This window comes from Loxodonta africana, chromosome 3 (genome assembly GCF_030014295.1).
Source record: "Loxodonta africana isolate mLoxAfr1 chromosome 3, mLoxAfr1.hap2, whole genome shotgun sequence".
Taxonomy (NCBI): domain Eukaryota; kingdom Metazoa; phylum Chordata; class Mammalia; order Proboscidea; family Elephantidae; genus Loxodonta; species Loxodonta africana.
The window spans coordinates 136,797,201-136,816,087 of NC_087344.1; the positions used below are offsets into that span (position 1 = coordinate 136,797,201).

Genomic DNA, 18,887 nt, shown 5'->3' on the forward strand with positions numbered 1-18,887 from the left:
TGAATAAGGAAGACTGAAGAGTTGATGCCTTTGAGTTACGGTGTTTGTGGAGAATATTGAATATTGGACTGCCAGAACAAACAAATCTTTCTTGGAAGAAATAAAGCCAGAATTCTCCTTAGAAGTGAGGATGGCGAGACTTCCTCTCATGTACTTTGGACATGTTATCAGAAGGAACCAGTCCCTGGAGAAGGACATCATACTTGGTAAAAGAGAGGGTCAGTGAGAAAGAGGAAGACCCTCAATGAGATGGATTGACACAGTAGATACAACGATGGGCTGAAACACAGCAATGATTGTGAGGCTGGTGTAGGACTAGGTAGTATTCTACGTAGAGTCACTATAAGTTGGAACCGACTTGATGGTATCTAACAACAACAGCATAGTTCTTTTATTTCAACAAATTTTACTTCAGAAGAACACTTAGCAACTTTTTTTATCTGACCAATTTTTCAATAATTTTTAATACTAATGAAAAGGAAAATTGTACATGTATTTGAGGAAATGGCTGTGAAACTGTCTGATTTTTTCTTGTTTTTGTTGGCTAATTTTTTTTTTATTCTTTGTACTCTAAAGCAGGGGTCGATTGATCTGCGAACTACAGCCTACAGGCCACATTTGGCTCATTACCTATTTTTGTAAAGAAAGCTGTCAAAACACAGCCGTGCCCACTTTATGAATTTCCCGTGGCTGCTATTGCACTAAAACGGCAGAGTAGTTCCCACAGAGACTGTCTGGCCCACAAAGCCAAAAATATTTACTCTCTAGCCTTTTACAGATACAATTTGATGACCCTTGCTCTAGAACTCTTAGTATCTATTAGCCCTTTTTAGTGTCATGAAATTGGCAAGATTGTTTGATAGTAGGTTTATCAAGGAGCCCTGGTGGTACAGTGGTTAAGATCCATGGCTGCTAATCAAAAGATCAGCAGTTCAAATCCACCAGTCGCTCCTTGGAAACCCTATGTGGCAGCTCTACTCTGTCCTATAGTGTCACTATGAGTCATAATCAGCTCGATGGCAGTGACTTTGGCTTTTTGATTTATCAAGTGCTCATCTCCAATTCATTCCTATCCCTTACTTTAAAAGTCTTGATGGCAATGTTAAAGTTGGTATACCAAATTATGCTTCTGATCTGTAATGCTTCAGGGAAATGGAAAAATAATAAGTATATGCCAGTTTGCAAGGAAATTCTTTTTTTCCACATAAAATCTCATAGTGCACGTTATTTATAATTGTATTTAAAAGCTTGAGAGTAACCAAGATCTAATTGGCCTTTGAAAATATTCAGTAATGATCTCTACTAAAGAAAAGGCTTTCCAGTGGAGCCTTTGTAAACATGCACAGTGTAGCTATATAACTACATATTAAGCATTTATTAAAAAATATGAATATTAGGTTTAAAAAAATTTTTTTTTAAGTTCTAAATATTGATTTGATAATAGAATATAAAGCACAGAAAAAGGAAACTCAAGAATGCCTTCAAAAAAAAAAAAAAAAACCGTTGTCATCGAGTCGATTCCAACTTGTAGCAACCCTATAGGACAGAGTAGAACTGCCCCATAGGGTTTCCAAGTAGCACCTGGTGGATTCAAACAGCCTGCCTTTTGGTTTGAAGCCATAGCTCTTAACCACTATGCCGCCAAGGCTCCAAGAATTCCTTACCCAGTAGTTAATATAAGGAAAGATAGCAAGTAATTTTCTTGTGTTAATTTACTTTTTCTCAAAGTGTTGATCCACCTGCATCAGAAGCTTCTGGAATGCACTTTAAAAATGCTGAATTGGAGCCCCCATGCTCCACCTACTTAACCAGAATCTTTAGGGGAGGGTATAGGAATATGCATTTTAACAGTGCCGGAACTTTATTTTCATACACAATAGAGTTTGAGAACCTCTAGTTTAATTAAATTCTGTCACTTATGGCATTTGATCAATTGAAACGGATTAATTTCCTTTCTTTAAAGAGTCTTCTATTTCAGGAGTAGTCAGTAAGCTATTGTTGAAATGCCAAGTATGTATGGGATATAATAATAGACAATAAACTAGGTTAATTAAAGGGTAGCTACTTTTTTTTTTACTAAATTTGAGGGTGCCAATAGTAGAAGGTTTATTATGAATATAGTGATCTTGAACCAAAGGGAAATAATTAGCATTTAAATTAAGTTGTAGGTTAGCCACATTAGGGAAAGGTTAGCTTGCTACGAATTTTTATAAGGTTATGATGTTATTTTTGGATTGATTTGAGCATTGACTATATCTTAAATAATGACAATTTTAGAATAACAAAATTTTCGTTACTAAGCTACGTGAATTTTCTTGACTATACATATGCATGGCTGTAGTAATTAAAATTTGTACAAGATAAATCTGAATGTAACGTTACGTATTTGTACTATTTAAGTAATTTTAATACTTTATCACTGTGATTAGATTTATTAAGCCACTTAAAAAAAAGGTCATTGTCAGAGGGAGCACAGTTTTGCTTTAACCGTAATTGTTTTTGAAATTTTAGGTTGTATGTGTGGTAAATAATTTTAAAGGAAGACAACCAGAAAATGAGCACATACACATGGATAATCTGGCGCAGATGCCAATGATCAGCATTCCTCGAGTAGAAAGCCCTTTGGAAAAGGTAACATCTGTACAGGTGATTCATAATTTAAATTCCAAGATGTGATGATTATCTGAAGTAAATGAATAATTATTCCTGTGTGTTTATCTGGAGAGTGCCTGTGCATTCATTATTGACTTTCTGAGACAATCTCAGAGTCTAATGTGGTATTTAACAAGAATTTAGCCACTGAAGGGATTATCTTAGAGAAATGCATATCACATTTTAATGTCTCCTCGTATCCTTCTTGCAAAAAGCTGAGTACCTGTGTATGGAATATGTTCAGCTTCTTACTAAGGAACATTGTTGAATGGTCTCATGCATAGACCCAATAATGCGATAATTTTACTGGAGAATCTATGCATCTTTTTCATAAATATATTCCATTTCTGTCATGCTCCACTTATTTGAGAAAGCACTTAGTATAATGCCTGGCACATAATCGGGGCTCAATAAATATAGATTGCACCTCAGTGTGTAAAGTTATGGCAGCAGGAAAACACCAATCATGTGCTCCTAATCAAGGATGGTGGATTCGAACTGCTGACCTTTTGGTTGGCAGCCGAGCTCATCTTAACCACTGCATCACCAGGACTCCTTTGTTTACCAGATAGGGTAATATATTTTAAATGATGATATAGTTATGCCCAGAGGGCTGCCAGTGTCTTTGTCTCAGCTCTGTCCACCTCCACATTTTGATCAGTATCTTAGCTGAAGAGTTCAACTACATGCTAATCAAGTGTTTAAATGGTGTGAATCTGTGAAGGATGCATTGGATGAAAGAATAAAAGTACTTGAGAGACTGCAATAAGATAAAATTAATGATTAACTGAAAGTGTAGTAAATATTTTGCGTTTGGATTAATACAGAAAAAGTTTATGTGTAAGGTAAGGAGCAACTATGTCAACTGCATAAATAAAAATGATGTGGAGGGTGTTGTTGCTGTTAGGTGCCATTGAGTCAGCTCCATACCCCATGTATAACAGAACAAAACATTGCCCAGTCCTGAGCCATTCTCACAATAGTAGGTATGTTTGAGCCTATTGTTGCAATCACTGTGTCAATCTATATTGTTGAGGGTCTTCCTCTTTTTCACTAACCCTCTACCAAGCATGATGTCCTTCTCCAGGGATTGGTCCATCCTGATAACATGTCCAAAATAAGCAAGATGAAGTCTCACCATCTTTGCTTCTAAGGAACATTCTGGCTGTGCTTCTGCCAAGACAGAGTTGCTCATTCTTCTGGCAAAAAAAAAAAAAAATCTGGCAGTCCACAGTATATTTAGTCTTCTTTGCCATCCCATTATTCAAATGTGTCAGTGCTTCTTTGATAATCCTTATTCATTGTCCAGCTTTCACATGCATATGAAGCGATTGAAAATACCATGACTTGGGTCAGGCACAACTTAGTTATCAAAGTGACATCTTTCTTTTTAAAAATTTAAAGAAGTCTTTTGCAACAGATTTGCTCAATGCAATACGTCATTTGAGTTTTTGACTGCTGCTTCCATGGACATTGTTGATCCAAGAAAATGAAATCTTTGAGAACTTTAATATTTTCTCCATTTGGCGTGATGTTGCTTATTGGTCCACTTGGAGGGTGTAATTGGCTGCAATTCAGCATGTGTCAGCAGCATGATGTGGCTGCCCATAGAGTTAATATGATCTTAAGTCTCGTTTTTAAGTCTCACTTAGAGAAAATGATATCCTAAATGAAGGGATTTATGGTTTTTCCTGCACAGCTCTGGAATATTATATGCAACTTGGAATATTATATACTTCTCTTGGCGAAACATTTATTAAGGTGGGCATTGATACAATAGTCAACACTTAAAATATCTGTTAAGTGAGTGAATGAATAAGTACAGGATGGTGCGTGATGCCAAGTCATGGATTATGAGGTACTTGAAGTAATGAAGGACTTCCATGTGGATAGGGCATGAAATTTGTTCTGAGGGGCCTCAGAGATCACTATTAGGATGAAAGAAAGGAAAGTGTAGGGAGTTAAATAATGGCTGGAAAAAATGAAAATTTTTCTTTAAAAATGGAATGGCTACCCTAAGAAAAAAAAAGTGAATTATTATTACTATTATTATTTTACTAAAGGGTTCAAGTAAGGTTAAAAAAAATCACTTATATGTGATATCATAGAAGAAATTCAAGTATTGAGGTGAGAATAGAAGTACTAGATGGTGACGATGATGATGATAATGGTTACCATTTAATGGTCATTCAGTATGTGTCAAGCACTATACTGATCACTTACATAAATTCCAAAAAAAAAAAAAAAAATTTCTAGTGCTCTGCAAGTATAATCTCAGTCCTTACAACAGTTTTAAAATCTGGGCACGATTATAGTGGCAGTCCACCTGAATCCTTCTTTTCATCATCCCTTTAGTAACTGAATTCTGTTTTAGCTGTGCTCATGATTGTCCCACTGCAGTCTCTATTTCTAACCTCCATGTGTCTGTCAGTTTGTTGTACTGTGGGGGCTTGCATGTTGCAGTGACGCCGGAAGCTATGCCACCAGTATTCAGATACTAGCAGGGTCACCCATGGCAGACAGGTTTCAGCTGAGCTTCCAGACTAAGACAGACTAGGAAGAAGGACCCAGCAGTCTACTTCTGAAAAGCCAGTGAAAACCTTATGAATAGCAGTGGAACATTGTCCGATATAGTGCTGGAAGATGAGCCCCTCAGGTTGAAAGGCACTGAAAAGATGACTGGGGAAGAGCTGCCTCCTCAAAGTAGAGTCAACCTGAATGACGTGGATGGAGTCAAGCTTTCAGGACCTTCATGTGCTGATGTGGCACGACTCAAAATGAGAAGAAATAGCTGCAAATAACCATTAATAATCAGAACCTAGAGTGTACGAAGATCTAGAAAAATTAGAAATCATCAAAAATGAAATAGAATGCATAAACATCGATATCCTAGGCATTAGTGAGCTGAAATGGACTGGTAGTGGCCATTCTGAGTCAGACAATCATATGGTCTGCTATGGTGGGAATGACAATTTGAAGAAGAATGGCATTGCGTTCATTGTTGAAAAGAACATTTCAAGATCTATCCTGAAGTACAGTGCTGGCAGTGATAGGCTAATACACATACGCCTACAAGGAAGACCAGTTAATACAAATATTATTCAAATTTATGCACCAACCACTAAGGCCATGGATGAAGAAATTGAACATTTTTGCCAGTTTCTGCAGTCTGAACTTGATGGAACATGCAATCAGGATGCATTGATAATTACTGGCGATTGCAATGCAAAAGTTGGAAACAAAGAAGGGTAGATAGTTGGAAAATACAGCCTCAGTGATTGAAACAATGCCGGAGATCGCATGACAGAATTTTGCAAGACAAGCAACTTCCTCATTGCAAATACCTTTTTTCACCAACATAAATGGCAACTATACACATGGACCTCACTAGCTGGAATACACAGGAATCAAATAGACTACATCTGTGGAAAGAGACAACGGAAAAGCTCCATATCATCAGTCAGAACAAGGCCGGGGCCGACTATGGAACAGACCATCAATTGCTCATATGCAAGTTCGGGTTGAAACGGAAGAAAATTAGAATGAGTCCAGGAGAGTCAAAGTACGACCTTGAGTATATCCCACCTGAATTTAGAGACTATCTCAAGAATAGATTTGAGGCACTGAACACTAATGACCGAAGACCAGACCAGTTGTGGAATGACATCAAGGACATCATTCATGAAGAAAGCTCAAGATGTCATTAAAAAGGCAGGAAAGAAAGAAAAGACCAAAATGGATGTCAGAAGAGACTCTGAAACTTGCTTTTGAAAGTCGAGCAGCTAAAGCAAAAGGAAGAAATAATGAAGTGAAAGAACTGAACAGAAGACTTCAAAGGGCAGCTCAAGGAGACAAAGTAAAGCATTATGATGACATGTGCAAAGAGCTGGAGATAGAAAAGCAAAAGGGAAGAACATGGTCGGCATTTCTCAAGCTGAAAGAACTGAAGAAAAAATTCAAGCCTCGAGTTGCAATAGAGAAGAATTCTATGAGGAAAATTTTAAACAACACAGGAAGCATCAAAAGAAGATGGACGGAATACACAGAATCATTATACCAAAAAGAATTGGTCAGCATTTAACCATTTCAAGAGGTAGCATATGATCAGGAACTGATGGTACTGAAGGAAGAAAAGTCCAAGCTGCACTGAAGGCATTGGTGGAAAACAAGCCTCTAGGAATTGACTGAATATCAACTGAGATGTTTCAACAAACGGATGCAGTGTTGTGGAAGTGCTCACCCCTCTATGTCAAGAAATTTGGAAGACGGCTACCTGGTCAACCAACTGTAAGAGATCCATATTTATGCCTATGCCCAAGAAAGGTGATCCAACCAAATGTGGACATTATTGAACAAAATCATTAGTGTCGCACACAAGCAAAATTTTGCTGAAGATTATTGAAACACAGCTACAGCAATGTATTGACTGGGAATGGCCAGAAATTCAGGCTGGATTCAGAAGAGGACGTGGAACCAGGGATGTCATTGCTGATGTCAGATGGATCCTGGCTGAAAGCAGAGGACACCAGAAAGATGTTTACCTGTGTTTCATTGACTATGCAAAGGCATTCCACTGTGTGGATTGTAACAAATTATGGATAACGGTGCAAAGAATGGGAATTCCAGAACACTTGATTATGCTCGTGAGGAACCTGCACATAGATCAAGAGGCAGTTGTTGGTACAGGATAAGGGGATACTGTGTGGTTTAAAGTCAGGAAAGGTGTGCATCAGGGTTGTGTCTTTTCACCATACCTATTCAATCTGTATGCTAAGCAAATAATCCAAGAAGCTGGACTATATGAAGAAGAACAGGGCATCAAGTTTGAAGGAAGACTCATTAACAACTTGCCGCATGCAGATGACATAGCCTTGCTTGCTGAAAGTGAAGAGGACTTGAAGCACTTACTGATGAAGATCAAAGACCACAGCCTTTAGTATGGATTACACCTCAACATAAAGATGACAAAACTCCTCACAGCTAGACCAATAAGCAACATCATGATAAACAGAGAAAAGGTTGTAAGTTGTCAAGGATTTCGTTTCACTTGGATCCACAATAAACGATCTTGGAAGCAGCACTCAAGAAATCAAAAGACGCATTGCATTGGTCAAATCTGCTGCAAAGGACCTCTTTAAAGTGTTGAAAAGCAAAGATATCACCTTGAAGACTAAGGTGTGCCTGACCCAAGCCATGGTATTTTCAATTGCATCGTATGGATGTGCAAGCTGGACAGTGAATAAGGAAGACAGAAGAAGAATTGATGCCTTTGAATTATGGTGTTGGTAAAGAAATATTGAATATACTGCCAAAAGAGCGAACATATCTGTCTTAGAAGAAGTGCAACCGGAATGCTCCTTAGAAGCAAGCCTGGTGAGACTGTGTCTTACATACTTTGGACATGTTGCCAGAACGGATCAGTCCCTGGAGAAGGACATCATGCTTGGTAAAGTACAGGGTCAACAGAAAAGAGGAAGACCCTAAACAAGATGGATTGACACAGTGGCTGCAACAATGGAGTCAAGCATAATAACTATTGTGAGCATGGCGCAGGACCAGGCAGTGTTTCATTCTGTGGTACGTAGCATCCCTATGGGTTGGAACTGATCAGACAGCACCTAACAACAACAACACAACTAAGTAGACCAAGGAAATGTGAGCAGGAGGGATATGTGCAACCTCTGGGTCATCTCTTTGAATACTCTTGCCCTGGATTTCCTCTTCCCCTTCTTGCTAAATAGAAAAGGCAATGATGGAAGCAACCTTGGAAGTCACTTTCTTAAATGGCTAATCCACCCTGCCAACTTGGGTCACTGAATGAGCTCAGGAAGCAGAGACATGCCAGACGGTTCTGAGAAACACCTTTTTTTTCCCTCTAAACTGTTGGATTGTGTTAATCTCTTTGCTATAGTGGTTTAGTTAGCAGCCAAGCCATTAACCGTTTGCACCTCCCAGGGACTCGTTCACTTTGGTAATTACAGACTAAAGTTTGCCTGGATTTGATTCTCTCCTTTATCCAGCAGAAGGCATTGGTACCACACTCTGCTGAGCTCCAACTTTCCTCTCAGCTCATTTCATTCCCAGTTGAAGGTAGAATGATGTCCACATAGTGGGGTCTGCTCCCAGCACTCATACAGACCCTGGGAAGATCACGAATTGAGGGGCTGGAAATGTATCTCATGCTTTCCTTTGGAACTCTGCTGCTGACAGGATGTGTATTTGTGCTTATCAGCCAGGAAGCTCATCAGGAGGAAGGCAGTCACTTAAAGGAAGCCTACAATAGCTTCCTCTTCTTTTTCTGAGTATTTGGGATAAATATATTGCTTTTCATCACAGTCTCATACTGGGGGAAAAAGTGAATATAAATGTTCTCCCTGTAGTTTGATCTTTGGAATTGATAGTTTGACAGTAACATTAGATTCTTAAAGCTGGCCCACCAGGAAAAGAGAGGGAGGCCTCTGTTAAGGTTTGGTTGGCAGGCATGGCCACAAGTTTTAGCATTATGAAGCCAACCTGTCATTTTCTGGTTGTCAGTTTTGTGCAAAGAAGGCAAAGCAAAATGTTTCTTTTAGAAGCTATGTACTTAAATAACCTCTTATGTTCAAAGCACATGTTTGATAAACTATAAGCTACAGAGTAATTATAGCATGCAAGCATTCTTTATTTTTATGCCAGCAATTTATCCTTTAATTATAGGGAGTTTGTCATATAGTTAATTACCATATTTTATGAGGAAAAGTCATGATTTTCTGAAAGCTAAGTAAATTTGAACATTGATTACATTTGGTTTTCTGAAAAGAATTAGTCATCTGTGGAAACTGGCCCATCATATTCCAATGTCCTGCAGATATTCACGTTACCCTTCATTGTAACTATTTGTATTATCAAATCATGAAAAGCCTAAATGTGTATCAGTAGTAAGTTGCTGAGTAAAGTCTCTGCATGGTTCGTACTTGCCTTCTAACCTAAAGGTTGGCAGTTCGAACCCATCCAGCTGTACCAGGGAAGAAAAATCCTGTCAATGTGCTCCCATTAAGATTATGGCCAAGAAAACCCTATGGAGAAGTTCTACTCTGTAACACATGGGGTCTCCGTGAGTCGACTCAACGGCAACTAACAACAACAGTCAATTGTTAACTGTGGTACATTTCTACGTGGGACACAGTATAGTAATGTGTTGTTTCTACTCACAGGTTTTGAAGGTGAATTTTGGACACCAACTCAAGTGGTCTGAGTCGGTTTTCTCATTCATAAAAGTCTCTACCTCATGATTGTTGTGAAGGTTCAGTAAGCTAATAGTGAAGCACTTACAGCAATGACTAAGCCTATGAAACTCTTAATAATTGTTGTTGTAAAGTGCCGTCCTGGTGGTTCTGATCCATAGTGACCTTATGTAGGGCAGAACTAAATGTTGCCCAGTCTTGTGCCATCCTCGTAATCATTGCTATGTTTGAGCCCATTGTTGCAGCCACTGTAGCAACCCATCTTGTTGAAGGTCTTTCCCTTTTTCACTGACCCTCTACTTTATCAGCCATGATGATGGCTTTCTCTACAGATTAGTCTGTCATGATAACATGTCGCCAGCCTCACTTCTAGGGAACATTCCAGCTGTACTTCTGCCAAGACAGATTTGTTCCTTCTTCTGGAAATGCATGGTATATTCAATAATCCTCACAAATACAGTTATTCAAACATATCAATTGTTCTTGTTTTTCCTTTTTCATTGTTCAGTTTTTGCATGCATATGACACAATTGAAAAAATACCATGGCTTGGGTCAGGCACACCTTAGTCCTCAAAGTGACATCTTTGCTGTTTAATACTTTAGAGAGGTCTTTTTCAGCAGCTTTGCCTAGTGAAATATGTTGTTTGATTTCTTGACTGCTGCTTCCTTGGATGTTGATTGTGGATCCAAAAAAAATGAAACTCTTGACAACTTCCGTCTTTTCTCTGTTGATCATGATATTTCTCATTGGGCCAGTTGTGAGGATTTTTGTCTTCTTTATGTTGAGGTGTAATCCACATAGAAGGCCGTAGTCTTTGATCTTCATCAGTCAGTGCTTCAAGTTCCCTTCACTTTCAGCAAGCAAGGTTGTGTCATCTGCATATGGCAGGTTGTTAATGAATCATCCTGCAATTCTGATACCTCATTCTTTTTCATATAGTCCAGCTTTTAAGATCATTTGTTCAGCATACAGATTGAATAAGTATGGTGAAAAGATAACAACTCTGACACACACCTTTTCTGATAATTGCGTACTTAATTGTCAATTACAATTGTTATTACTATTTAACAATTAAATGCATGAAGTAAATTTAAATGTATTAATGTGGAAAGTTTCCCAATACGTATTGCAAAGTTTTTTTTTTTAAGTCGCATTTTTTGTATGTATATAAAATAGCAACTAGGTGGGTTCAAACTGACAACCTTTCGTTTAGCAGCCAAGTGTTTAACCACTGCACTACCAGGCTCTTTAAATCCAATTAATGCCCTATAATTTCAAAGGGTGAGGACAGGAGATAAGAGCAACCTCTGAGAGAGTAAAGGATCCATTCCATTTAGACTATATTTCAATGCCTTGGGCCAACACCTTTTTGAGTCGGGGATAGCAGATAGGCAAACACAAACTAAAAAAGAGCTTTCAAGCAAGAGGCCTTTCTTTCATCAGGCTTCTCATTAATATGGGTTCATGCCAGATGAAGGAAACCTTTTCTGAACTGAATGGACATCCCCACAACAGGATGGGTATTACCTTTATTCAAAGAGCAGTAGCAAAACAAACTGTATCAAATGACTATACCATCCTCCAGTATGTCAACAAACATGGGAATGGAAACTGTGTAGAAACAAAGTCACTTTTCCAAGGATGCCCAGGGCCCCAGCTTCTTCTCCCACTCCATCAGCCTGGTAAACCATCGAAATGATGATATAAAACTGTACCCTCCACTGAGTTACTAGGGCTTAGGGCTGGGGACCATGGTTGCAGGGGTCATCTAGGTCAATTGGCATAACATAGTTCAGAAAGAAAATGTTCGACATCCAACTTTTGTGAGTAGCATATGGGGTCTTAAAAGCTTGTGAGAGGCCATCTAAGATAAGATACATGTACTGGTCCCATCCTGTCCAGAACAAAGGAGAATTAGGAAAACCAAAGATACAAGGTATCATGGATTGAATTGTGTCCACCAAAAATACCTGTCAACTTGGCTAGCCCATGACTCCCAGTATTGTGTAATTATCCACCATTTTATCATCTTATGTGATTTACCTATGTGTTCTAAATCCTACCTCCATGATGTTAATGAGGCAGGATCAGAGGTAGTTATGTTAATGAGGCAGGACTCAATCTGCAAGATTAGGTTGTGTCTTCAATCTCCTTTGAGGTATCAAAGAGAGAAGCAAGCAGAGACACGGGGGAACCTCATACCACTCAGAAAGCAGAGCCAGGAGCACGTGTCCTTTGGACCCAGGGTCCCTGTGCCGAGAAGCTCCTAGACCAGGGGAAGACTGATGACAAGGACCTTCCTCCAGAGCTGACAGAGAGAGAAAGCCTTCCCCTGGAGCTACTTCTTCCCTCCTAGACTGTGAGAGAATAAATTTCTGTTTTTGAAAGCCATCCACTTGTGGTATTACTGTTATAACAGCACTAGATAACTAAGACACAAGGGAAACATTGGTCCAAAGGTCTAGTGGACTGCAAGTACCACATCCTCCACCAGTCTGAGCCCAGGACAACTAGATCTTACCACTGGCCGCTTTGACAGGGATCACAATAGAGGGTCCCGGACAGAATGGGAGAAAAATGTAGAACAAAATTCAGATTCACAAAAGACCAGATTTACTGGTCTGACAGAGACTGGAACAACCCCCAAGACTATGGCCCCTGGACACCCTGCTAACTCAGAACCAAAGTCACTCCCAAAATTCACCCTTCAGCCAAAGATTAGACGGGTCTATAAAACAAACAATAATACACATGAGGACTGTACTTCTTAGTTCAATCATGTATATGAGACCAAATGGGCAACACCTGCCCAAAAGCAAAGACAAGAGGGCAGGAAAGGACAGGAAAAATGGAGGATGGAAACAGGGAACCTGGGGTGGGGAAGGGGAGAATGTTGACACATGGTGGGGATTACAATCAATGTCACAAAACAATTTGTGTATGAATTGTTAAATGAGAAACTAATTTGCTCTGTAAACTTTTACCTAAAGCACAATAGAACAAAAAACTGTACCCTCCAACATTTCAGCTAAAGATCTAAGTGGAAGATTCCCAGCCTATTTTTGGAAACAGTTAAGGGATCCTTGATTAATCCATTCCCGTTCATTTTAGGAGAGTATGTCTATACTGATTCAAGCATGAGAAACAGGACAACTTAAATCCTTTAAAATGATTTCATCACAGAGAAGAGATTTCAAGAGACAGAACACGTATTTGAAAAAAGATTAACTTGAAGAAATTTAATTAGATTTCTTGTAGATAGCATCTTCTTTACACTGGCAGGGAAATTAAAGAACGCACGTGAAATTAAAGATGAAAGATAGTTTTCTTAGATTAGGAAACTAATGTAAGAAAACAGATAATGCAATGGCAGAATTAAAACCAGTACTAGAAACTATAAAGAACAAAATTCGCACTGGGCAGAGTCAAATCAGTTATGTTAAGGGCAGGTTTCAGAATATATAGTAAAAGAACAAGAGAATGCAATTGATCTGAAAGGAAAAGATAATGGATATGGAGACTGGCACAGAGACCTAACATACGAATCATTGTAGATCCTGAGGAAATGAACAGGCCGGGGTTTGAAGCCTAGTTCAGCTGCTTAATAATGAGGTGGGATTAGACAAATTATTCTTTCTCTCCTTACCTGAAAAATTGATACAATAATTGTTTCCCTGCGGGGTAATTGTTGGAATTAACAGATCACAAATAAACTTCTTGGCACATAATAGTTGCTTAACAGAAGTTAGTTACCTCCTTCAACAGTAGTAATTCCCTTAAATGAGGATTTTTACTTTATTTTGTACTAGGATGCCCCTATAAATATAACTGATGGATTTAAATATTTATATGGATTGTCTATGTCATACATTGCATATGTGGCAGAAAATATTATAATATAAAACATTGCATACATTAGCGTCATAGCAATAACAAAACCAACCCTGTGGTTTCTTGCCAAGACAAATGTGATTATACATTATCATGTTCCCTGAGATAAATTCCTCTGAGGTTTCGGCATGTGGTGCACGAACTATGGCAGCCTATTTAAAATTCAGTTGCTCTTCTGTAGTGCAAATTTTGTTTTACAGAGCTGCTGAACGGTAATATAAATGTTATATAGGACCTTGTCAAAACAGCTTTAATGGTGATTAGATATTGGAATAGGTAGTGAAATTAAAAATATTCATATTTTAGGCATTTTTCCTTAATCTAAGCTTTGAGCTCTTATAAAAAAATATTTGAAGTAAAGCAGTGTTTACATGCCATAATTTGCTCTCATTTGTTAAATTTAATTTTGCTTGAAAAAAAGTAAATTGAAAAGGTAAGTTTAAAAATTTCAACAGGCATCAACATTTTAGGTTAAAAAAACTAGCACATTCTGCTATTACTTTGCCATGTGCTGTTTTTCCTATCTGTGCTCACATATATTCAGCATTTATTTTTCCATGCTATTTATAAATTACACTATACGAATAATAAAAGCCAGGTTTGCTTCAGCTGTCTAAGAGACTGTTCATAAAAGTGTCTTTCAATAAATTACTTTTGAATACAGACACCCAGCTTTCTCATTTGTGAATAAAAGTAGAGCTGATGACTGCATCTTTAAATTATATGATTTATTCAGTCATTAGTTAATGAAGGAGAGAATGAAGCAATGGTTGATTTGAAGAATCCCTTGCGAGGATCACATAATTAGAAACCCCGCATACCCATTCATCCCCCTCTTCTCTCAGATTTGTTCCCTTACAGTGGACCATCTCAAAGACACCATTGATGCCATCACAATCAGAAGCACTACAACACTATGGAAAATTTTTGTAGGGAAAATATAAAATTATTCAATAAAACTAGAAAAATAAACCAATGATTCAATTAACAATCTTAAGAACCAGCCAGTGTTTGTTTTTTGCTGTTTTGGTTAAAGAAGCAACCAATAAACAAAAGGAAATTGTGCATATTGTTAAAAATTTGAAAATAAGGGAAGCAAAACAAAAATGAATAGGAAGCACCCATATCCCATCACAATAATAACTGGAAGGTTTTGTTTTGTTTTGTTTTTTAATATCCTTCAAGACCCTGTGAGTGTGTGGAGCATGTGTGTAATACAGGCTCCTACTGTACATTCTGTTCTATAATCTGCTTTTGGAGCCCTGGCGGCTCAGTGGTTAAGAGCTTGGCTGCTAACCAAAAGGTTGGCAGTTTGAATCCACCTTGGAAACCCTATGGAGACATTCTACTCTGTCCTGGAGGGTTGCTATGAGTCAGAATGGACTTGATGGCATGGCAGGGACAGGGAATCTGCTTTTGTTCTTATATCATTGTGTCCTGGATACTGTTGCAGATCAATAAATACAATAATCCTATCAAGCATGAGAGTAAAAGGAAATCTGTAAGGAGAGCTTCGTATGTGTCTGGAATTATGCTAAGAACTTCATACATAAAATCTGATTCAGCTTTTATAGAAATCCTTGAGCCATCTTATTACTTACAGAGAAGGAAATATAGAGAGGTTAAGTGACTTGCCAACACCATTTAACCTTTCTGTTCTGAAACAAGAATATGAAACCATATTTGTCTGACTTCTAAATTCAAGTTCATATATGCTATACAACATTGTATCAATACATTGAAAAAGTTATAATCTGTATAAATTATCTAACGGTTACCTTTTTCAGGCATAGATGATTGTTTCCAATTTTCCACAGTTATAAACAGTACTAAACATCCCTAAAATATATATCTTTGGAAGCTCAATTAATAATTAGGATAAATTCATAGAAGTGAAATACCGAGACAAAGAGGATGAATACTCTTGATTCATATAAACAAATGAACCTTATTTACTTTCTAACAATGGGAAATATTGTTCTTCATAATCTTTACCAATATCATAGGCCATAAATAAATATCTCATTTGAATGTGTGTTTTTTGAACATTTTCCAGTAAATTCGTTTTACTTTTTTTTGTGTGTGACTGAAGCAATCAGATTTTGAAACAATAATTTAATAACAGACAAACCAAATTACAGACACCTCTTGGCCTTTAGACGTATTTAGAATCACTTTGATTCTTTGACTCCTTTGGTTCTTCTCTGTCTGGTAGCATTGGGCTGCTTATGTCACAAATCTAAATATGTAAAGACGTTTTTAAAAAAATGAAATAAATTAGGTTAAAATACTAGCATATAACAAAGCATGGGTAGCATTTATGGATATGAGTTATCATCAGTTGTTACGTATGGTAAAATTTTTATTCGGAATCAGATTTCCAATATATGAAACTTATAACAAATATGACCATGGCTAGTGGTCCTGGTATTTGTAGGTTTGGGGTTTTTTGGTCAGGTTTATTAAGGCATAATTTACTCTTCTATTTAGTGGGAAGCTTTGAATTTTGACACATACATACTGTCATGTAACCATCACTGTAATCAAGTTATAGAACATCTCAGTCATCCCAAAGGCTCTCTCCTGCCCTTTTGTAATCAACCACTCCTCTGACCTTCAACCTCTGGTAATCATTGATCTGTTTTTTGTCCCTATGCTTTTGCCTTTCCCAGAACGTCATGTAAAAGGAATCAGATATTACGTAGCCTTTTGAGTCTGACTCCTTTCACTTAGAGCAATGCACTCGAGATTTAGCCACATAGCTACATGTGTCAGTAAATTTTTTTTTTTTTTTTTTCCTTTCCTTGCTGAATCTGACATTCCATTGTCTGGATGTACCACAGTTGGTTTATTGAGGACATTTGAGTTGTTTCCAGCTTTTCACAACTACAGATAAAGGTGATATAAATATTCACATGCAGATTTTTGTCTGAACATATATTTTTCTTTCATTTGGATAAATACTTTGGAGTGGAAATGTTAGGTTGTATGGTAAATGTATATTTACCTTCATAAAAAAAAATCCAATTTATCTGTGTAATGGCTAGTGCCACTTTTAGATTTTAATGGTTCTGAAATGATTCTAAGGAGCTCTGGTGGCACAGTGATTAAAGCTCTCAGCTGCTAACTGAAAGGTCAGTGGTTCGAACCCACCGTGGGAGAACGATGTGGCAGTCTGATTCCACAAAAATTACAGCCTTGGAAACCCTGTGGGGCAGTTCTCCTCTGTCCTATAGGGTGTCTATGAGTAGGAATCGACTCAGTAGCAGTGGGTTTTTGTTTTACAGGAAATGATTCTGGATACAGCTCATCTGGATTTTTGCTGACTAGTGCCTCTCCATGAAAATGGGCAATGTTTACAAGAGGAGTTATAATCAGCTTCTGACTGTACAAGGATTCATCATGCAATTGGGTCATTATCCATGTCCTTTCATTCTTCTCTGCCAAGTAGCATTGGGCTGCTTACTTGGCACATCTAAATATTAAAAAAAAGAAAACATTGCCATTGAGTCGATTAGTGACCTTACAGGACAGAGTAGAACTGCCTCATAGAGTTTCCGAGGAGTGGCTGGGGGATTTGAACTGCCAACCTTTTAGTTGGCAGCCGCAGCTCTTAACCACTGTGCCACCAGGGCTCCAAATACTTAAAGAAGTTTTTTAAATTTTAAATAAATTAGTTAGGTTAAAATACTTGTGTATAACAAGGCATGGGCAGCATTTACAGATATGAGTTATCTTTCTTATCATCAGTTGTTATGTAGAGTAAAATTTTTATCTGGAATCAGATTTCTAATATAGGAGACTTGTAACAAATACCAAAAAACAAACATTGTGGCTACATTTCCCAGCACTCATGAACTTATAGTCTAGTGGGAAGATAGATAATTTTGTAAGCAAATGCAGAACAAGATAATAATGGCTATGCTAGAGGAGCTCATAAAAGGGAGACCTGTGCAAGCTTGGAGTCCCTGGGTGGCGCAAATGGTTAAGTGCTCGGCAGCTAGCTTGAAAGGTTGGCAGTTTGAATCTACCCAGAGGTGCCACAGAAGAAAGGCCTGGTGATCTGCTTCTGGAAGGTCATATCCATGAAAACTCAATGGAATGCAGTTGTACTCTGTAACACACAGGGTCACCGTGAGTTGGTATCAGCTTGACAACAACTGGTTAGCCAGACTTAGCAGTGCTTTCAGCATCATCCAAGGGAAAATCTGGAGGACAGTTAAAATTTAACCCAGTGAGAAAGAGAGAAAAGCATGTTTAAGATGGAGGAATCAGCTTGCAGAAAGGTTTGGTGTAGCCGGTGATGCAAGAGTGTGGAGACAAGAGACTTGAGGATGTCTTATCAGATGATCAGCCATGAGGTCCAGAATAAGTGGAAAAGAGATTTCAGAAGGAACACGATAGACTGGAGCATATGGGTAAATTAAGTGTTGGGAAACTTCAATATGGTCACACTTTATATTAGTGTGAAGGAAATAGAAGGACAGGAGGTAAAATGGAAATCATACATTTCTAACATGATTGGTGGTTGAGACTACAGCTGTAAATATGGAACAGAATGGTGGTAGCAATGAAGGTAATTGGATTTAGGGAGATTAAGAAATTTAAAGGGCAGAGTGCATGGATATTCATTTCCACCAAACACACTAATATAACAGACTTACATGGAGTTTCATGTCAATAAGTTTGGGAAACCCTGAGGTAAAGTGAAACAGAAGTGCTTGCTGCAGGTCTTCTCAACTTTAGTGTGATAATAATATGCATTGGGAAGTACTAAGAGAAGACGGTAATGTGCAGTTGTTCCCAAAAGATATTTTGAATACAAAGATATATTTTTTGGAAAATCATTCAGGGTTACTGCTCCTTTAGTCAGTACTGTTTTACCAGTGAAAGGATAGCGTTAAAAAAAACAAACAAACTGATTTTAGATGCCTGATTATGCTTACTTTACAAATCAATCACTTTTCTAAGTCTTTAGAACAGTGATTCTCAGACTGGTGTGGAAGGGAGTCAGTTTCTTGTGGTACTTGTTAAAAATGCAGATTTCTGGGATGAACCCCAGAGATTCTGATTCCGGAGTAGGAGTCCTGCATTTGGGCTTGGGGATCTACACTGTAAC

The 18,887-nt window shown here is 38.0% G+C and overlaps 1 protein-coding gene across 2 annotated transcripts in view; it reads left to right on the forward strand.

Moving 5' to 3' along the window:
- Positions 1–18,887, forward strand: part of PLPPR5 (phospholipid phosphatase related 5) — a 158,991-nt gene that overhangs the window by 130,966 nt on the left and 9,138 nt on the right. The window contains exon 5 of one of the 2 annotated variants that reach the window (XM_010598082.2): positions 2,512–2,646. In XM_010598082.2, coding sequence (XP_010596384.1) covers positions 2,512–2,646 — 135 coding nt within the window. The remainder of the gene's footprint in view (positions 1–2,511; positions 2,647–18,887) is intronic. The other variant, XM_003418440.3, reaches the window with a different exon arrangement.